Genomic DNA, 6,000 nt, shown 5'->3' on the forward strand with positions numbered 1-6,000 from the left:
ACTCCGACTCCGGACAGAACTTTCGACTCCAACCGATTCAGACTCCACGGCTTTGGTGACTACTGATCAGATTCCAGCTTCAAAAATCGCTTCGGACACCGACTCCGGTCGGGACTGTCAACTCCTGTCAACTCCACTTGTTCCAGGAGGCCGCCGACACCGAGACTAACTCACAAATACATGGCGACACGGAAGGCGCCCAATGCCAATGTTTGGACGCTCACCCATGACAACCAGGCAGGGCCATGTTCTTCGCGATACACCGCATGGGCCGTGTGCCAAAATCGATAAGACGATGTTTACAGAGTTCATATTCTACGGTCATGTTCCAATGCTATTTACGACGGAAATATGAACAGATGCGGTTAAAATAAGGTTTATATTTTCCGTGAAGACGGGCTGATTTCAAATGTGATTCTAGTCTATTTAAAATTCAAGTGAACCTGGTTGCTCTCGTTTTCTTTTCTCATTCTCACTTCGCTGAATGAATATGCACCGCACAACTTGCTTCGATGAGTCAAATCCCCTTACCAAGCACTTCCCCATCATACGACTTTCGGAACAATCTGACACTCGGACACCCGACCTGACCGTCGACCGAGTCACCGGCCTCCCGTCCCATGTCTCGCAGTCCATCCCGCGGGAACCTACCTGAACCTGGAGCCGCGCCAGGCTCTCGTCCGTGATGCGCAGCGTCATCTGGCCGTGCAACTCGAGGTTCTGCAGTCCGCCGTCGCGCGGCGCCACCAGCGTCAGTTTCTCGGCCACCAACAGCGCCACAGGCTCGGAGCTGACGGGCACGGCCGGCGCGGCGCGCGCAGCCGCCGGACCGCCGGCCGGCGCGCGCGGCGCCACCTGCTCACCCTCCGACTGCAGCTGGTCCACGAACGAGTCGGCGTCGCGCGCCTTTTTGCCCAGTTTGAGCGCGCGACTGGGCCCGGTGGGCCGTGCTGGCGCGGGGGCCGGCCGGCGAGGTTCTGAGTAGGTGCTGGCAGTGTCGCCCACCTGCCGAGGAGTGGAGAGGGGTCAAAACAGGGCGCGAAGCAGCTAGTATAATTGCTCACGTATTGATGGAGGACGAAACCGTAAAGACCTGACTTCAAAGTTTGAAGGAAAAACTATCAAGAACGAGGGAAATTAAACTGGAACGTGATAATGCTGCGTTATGAGGAATTAGATTCTTACAGAGCCAGCCTACCCAAACAGCGAAATACGAACGAGCAATCGACTAGCTGTCCCTATCCATAGTTAGCTAAGCCCAGTCCATTGCGAGCTTAATGCACATACAACCCTGGTGCACGTTCCAAACGTTACCCGAGCTCATTTTGACACTATCAGGAAACAACCTCGTCATTGTATCTCTGAGCATAATCACTCCCCGTTCATACTATAACCCTGCCCCACAACAAATTCCCAAACACTCCTCTAATCATCACCTCACTACCAACTACCTCATTCCCCTTCCTCCCCTCACACCGACCTGCGGCATGACATTGATGCTGCCGCCGCTGCTGCCTCCCGAATAGGACATGGAGCTGACGCCCCTCTTCTGTGCCTCGTACTTCTGCCGCTGCAGTTCCTTGGCCTTCTCGCGCATCTTCTGCTTGGCCTCCCGCTCCTGGGTCTGTCGGACCGCCTGGTACACCTTCTCCTCGTGCGAGTCCATCTCGACGAACGTACGCACCTGCGGAGAGGCAGCGGCGTGAGAGTGAGTGAGTGAGTGAGTGAGTGAGTGAGAGTGAGAGTGAGTGAGGCTGAGGGGTAAGTGAGCGAATGGATGAGTGAAGTACATATAAGTTTATGCTTTTAGGGTGCCCAATTACTTATTACGACTTTGTCCCATCAAGGTCAATCACTTATTAGTTATTACACATAATCTGACTCAGCTAAGATGTGACACAAAAAACAATATAGGTGTTTTCTTTACCAGATGATGTGACCGAGTCGAAATCATATCACACCAACGGTCCATGCATGGATAAATGATCATACAGCAGCCTCACCGCCCTCACCAGCGACCGGTTGACCGACTCACCTGCGACAGGTTGACCGACTCCTTGTAGCCCAGCGCCACGATCTCGTCGAAGGCGAAGATGAGACTGAAGGCGTTATCGAAGACGTCCGACTCTGTCATCGAGCCGCAGTACTCGGGCACCACGCGGGTGAAGAGCCGCAGCGTGTCCAGGTCCTCAAGGATGTTGGACGCCTTGGTGGTGATGAGCAGCACGTACAGCTGGTCCAGCGGCTGGTAGACATACCTGGGGGAATGCGGAGAGGTTAGACAGACGACAGACAGGTCTAGCGCGCGAGAAAAAGTGGGCTGCGCTACAATCAACGCTAAAGCGCAGAAATTGCCATTCAAAACTGCTGCCATGTTCGAGTTTTCCCTTCACCGGGGCTATGAATGTTTTACGCGCCGCGTGTCATATTAGCAACCAAGGAAAGGCGACATCAGGAGATACTCCATTCTAACCTAACCAAACCAAACCTGACCTAATTGAACACTCGTAAATGTGCTGCATAGCCCTCACGATGGTTGCCGTCCTGTCAAGTGATAGCCACTTAGAAATGAACACATGCTAAAACGCTTTACTGACCGGTCGCGAACCCGCGATCTACAGATTAACCCGCGCCCGGCTGGGGGTCCTGGATTTCCACGCCCTGCTGGGGGGGGGGGGGGGGGGGTGTTTGAACACCCCCCCTTGTAACTCGGCTCCTGGGTCACGTAGCGATACGCGGAAGGCGGCGTTCGAAAGAGCGTCAAAAATAATGACGAAATCACTTCGGTCAATTTTTTGGTCAGGTCAAAGGTCAGGTCACCAGAGGTCACTGAAGGCAAAATTTCGCCGATTTCCAGGTCGAATGTCGAAAATTTCTAAGAAGCCAACGCATAACTCGAGAACCAATAGAGCTACAGCGCCGCGGAAAAGCGCATTCGATGGCCCTATTAAAGCCCTTTCTGAGTAATTCTCTCAGATTTGACCTAACGTCAACGGTTTTGCCTGCAGGGGGCAAAAATTGCAAAAATAGCCGATTTTTTCGGAAACAGTTTTTCTGCAATAACTTTTGACCCAAGCCTTGTACGAGCTTACTTTTACCGGCATTGTGTTCCTCTCGTCAAGACGCATCGAATGAACTATAAGTTGACCTTGAAAGGTCAACTTGAAAATTTGACCTCAGGTCAAGGTCATGACCTGACCGGAAAGGGTCATGTTGCATATCAGTCGATCCGTATCGTCGAGCTGAACACATCTAAGGCGTTTTCATCGCTCTAGCATGCCTCTATCAAAAGTTATTTGCGAAAAACGGTTAGATACCATTCGTGACCTAAGATGACCTCAGGGCATAAACAAGGGTCACGGACACCATTTTCATGTTCAGTGTGTCTAAACTACTTGTAATTTGGTGTTTGGGAGTGTTTATAATGTCTTTTGTCCAAAAGAGGCGCATTTCAATTTTCTCCCATTGACTTATAATGGGGAGGTCGCAAAATTGACCTGACCTTAGGTCATCGATATCAAAATTCTGAGATATACATTTTGTACATGCTATTGCTCTTAGCAATCGCTGAAAGTTTCAAAGCGATCGGTCACTCGGTGTAGCTATGACAGACATTGAAACTTTTTATGAGGTGAGGTCACTTCAAGTGACCTGGTTACCTGACCTTGAATGACCTTGGTCTGAAATTTTCACAACATGTGTAGAATTGATGTACGATAAGGTGTACCAAAAACGGCGGCGCTCCGCGCCGCCGTTTTTGAGATATTCGCGAAAAACCACAAGGGGGGGTGTTCAAACACCCCCCCCCCAGCAGGGCGCGGGTTAAGAGACGAGCACACACACCACACTTAAAAATAAGCCACCAAGCTAGCTGATCATCGATGAGACAAGGTGTAATACAAGTTATTCAATGATGCATTGGAGAATGGAGCATTGTCCGGGTAGCGCCTCTCTATGGTTTGAAAATCGAAATGCGCCCCTCGCTGCCGATTGATTCCTTGTTACCAGGGCAAAATGATACAGTCAAACTGCGTCATCATCACATTTTTACCGGAACATTAGCCACTCTATATATAACCTTGATCAATGAGGAGATCCTTTCATAAAAAATTGCTGAGTCACAGTACCGCCAGCTTAAAAATTCCCCGGGCAATGTATTGATATGTGTGTTTTTTACTCTATATATAGTACATTTAGGGCATAATCTAACCCGCCCAAAGTAGATGCCCCATTTGGGGCAGTAATTGGGCTGCCCGGAGGCTAACTGCCCCATTTGAGGCAGGATTCCGGCTGCCCCAAACACCTCGTCCCGCTGGCTGCCATGTTTTGCAGACTGGTCTATTTTAGGAAATTCTAGAGTTATTTGTAATGTTACAATTCTGCAGAACTTCACACACATAATTTCCTGGACGGTCAGTGTAGCTTAACCTTAATGGTTTCCAGGTTATTTAGCATGGATAAGTAATTAGATAAGAACTATTACCTCCACAAAGACCTTTGAGACTAAGTGGTCAGTGTGGAGGGAGCCGGCAGGGCACTGTGATCGCCACCCCAGGAAGCGGCACCGGTGGTGGAACGGCCCCGACCTCCTCCGTGTGTATGGGTGTATGTGTCCTTGTGTATGTGTGCGTGCGTGTAAGTCCCATTTACTGAAAATGTGATGTTTTTGCCTGATGAGTTATCAAAAATATACAGAAAATGTGTGAAAAAAAGTAGGTAACTAAATCCTGACTCCTGATTTAGAAAAAGTGTTTTGATAGACAAAGGTCTTTAAGATCACCAAATGCAGATTTTAGATTGAAAAGGTGGTTGTATCAATTAAAAAAAAGTTTCCTTACCTGACTGAATCGGTCTCCACAAACGTGTGCTGCTTTCCAGCTGACATAAGCTTCGGGAAAGCCGCTAAAAGCCCCTCAATCCTAGGCTTCGGCATTTCAATGAATTGACGGGAAAGAATAGCTTTCCCTGACCGAGTGGTAACTGCTGCGGCCAGTAACACCATTTTTGGTTCAATGTCACCAAAAACAAAATAAAAGATGCCTTATCTATCACACCCGTACAGCAACCGCCCTCACACAACAGACACCCGCACCCCGACCACAAATCAAAACCTCCTTACACCTTTTGATACATTGTCGATGTTTAAGTGACGTCATTCAGCAGGACGAACAACGATGCATTCACCAGGATTTGCTTTTATTTTGTTTTGTAAATTAACCGTAACTGACACCAAAAGAAGCTTTCTTTATTCTACAGAGTGAGAAAAATAGATATATTGGAAATTTGAGCTCAGTAAAATGTCATTTAAAGCATTTTCCCCAAAGTTTGATGATGTCATCAAACATTATTGTTGTTACCGTATTTGCGCCAGAAGTGCCCCAGCGGCTGTGACGAAAATGACGCACGCAAGTTACACGTCAACAGCCCGAAGATCACTGAGATAGCTTTTGACATAGGTGGCAGCACTACACTTTCGCTAGATGACGCTCCCAATTTTCCTGAGCCTTTATAGCCAATCTATCGTGGATTATCATCGCCCGTGGCCGTGCCTATTTTGCCGGTAAGACTAAGTATCTACCGCTGGTACCGCATTGAGTAAAGGCATATCTTGTGCTCCTTTTCAGGTGACACGTCCTGTCTTCCACTGATGGCTGGGTAGGGGGGGGGGGGGGGTCGAGCATCTGAGGGCATATTTTTTTATTCCGATGGCTCAGCGCTTCACACAGGTTCCCACGCAGGCTCGTCAACGCCCCTCGACGGCCTCCGGGCTCATCACAGGCCTCCAAGGGCCCTGCACGCTGACCTTTGCAGACGACTGGTCTCTAACGACTTATGCAGATCATCAATGGCCCATCCGCCGGCTACGAGGAGACCTCATGCCGGGATCTGAGGGCTCAGAAGATAGCTTCCGGCGGGGGGCTTATAATCGGCCTCGCGGGGTTCTCAACAACCTTTCTAGTGCTGCCATATAGGGCTTTCTGAAGATCCTCCACTGACCCC

At 49.5% G+C, this 6,000-nt stretch overlaps 1 protein-coding gene across 1 annotated transcript in view; it reads right to left on the reverse strand.

The window, feature by feature from the left end:
- LOC122374346 (coatomer subunit delta-like) overlaps positions 1-5,280 on the reverse strand; it is a 23,421-nt gene extending 18,141 nt beyond the window's left edge. The window contains exons 1-4 of the mRNA XM_043353035.1: positions 4,839-5,280; positions 2,036-2,258; positions 1,481-1,684; positions 652-1,005 (exon numbers count right to left, since the gene is read on the reverse strand). Coding sequence (XP_043208970.1) covers positions 652-1,005; positions 1,481-1,684; positions 2,036-2,258; positions 4,839-5,002 — 945 coding nt within the window. The 5' untranslated portion in view covers positions 5,003-5,280. The remainder of the gene's footprint in view (positions 1-651; positions 1,006-1,480; positions 1,685-2,035; positions 2,259-4,838) is intronic.
- Between the last annotated feature and the right edge of the window lie 720 nt (positions 5,281-6,000).

The sequence above is a fragment of the Amphibalanus amphitrite genome, unplaced genomic scaffold, assembly GCF_019059575.1.
Source record: "Amphibalanus amphitrite isolate SeventyFive unplaced genomic scaffold, NRLGWU_Aamphi_draft 001644F_arrow, whole genome shotgun sequence".
Taxonomy (NCBI): Eukaryota; Metazoa; Arthropoda; class Thecostraca; order Balanomorpha; family Balanidae; genus Amphibalanus; species Amphibalanus amphitrite.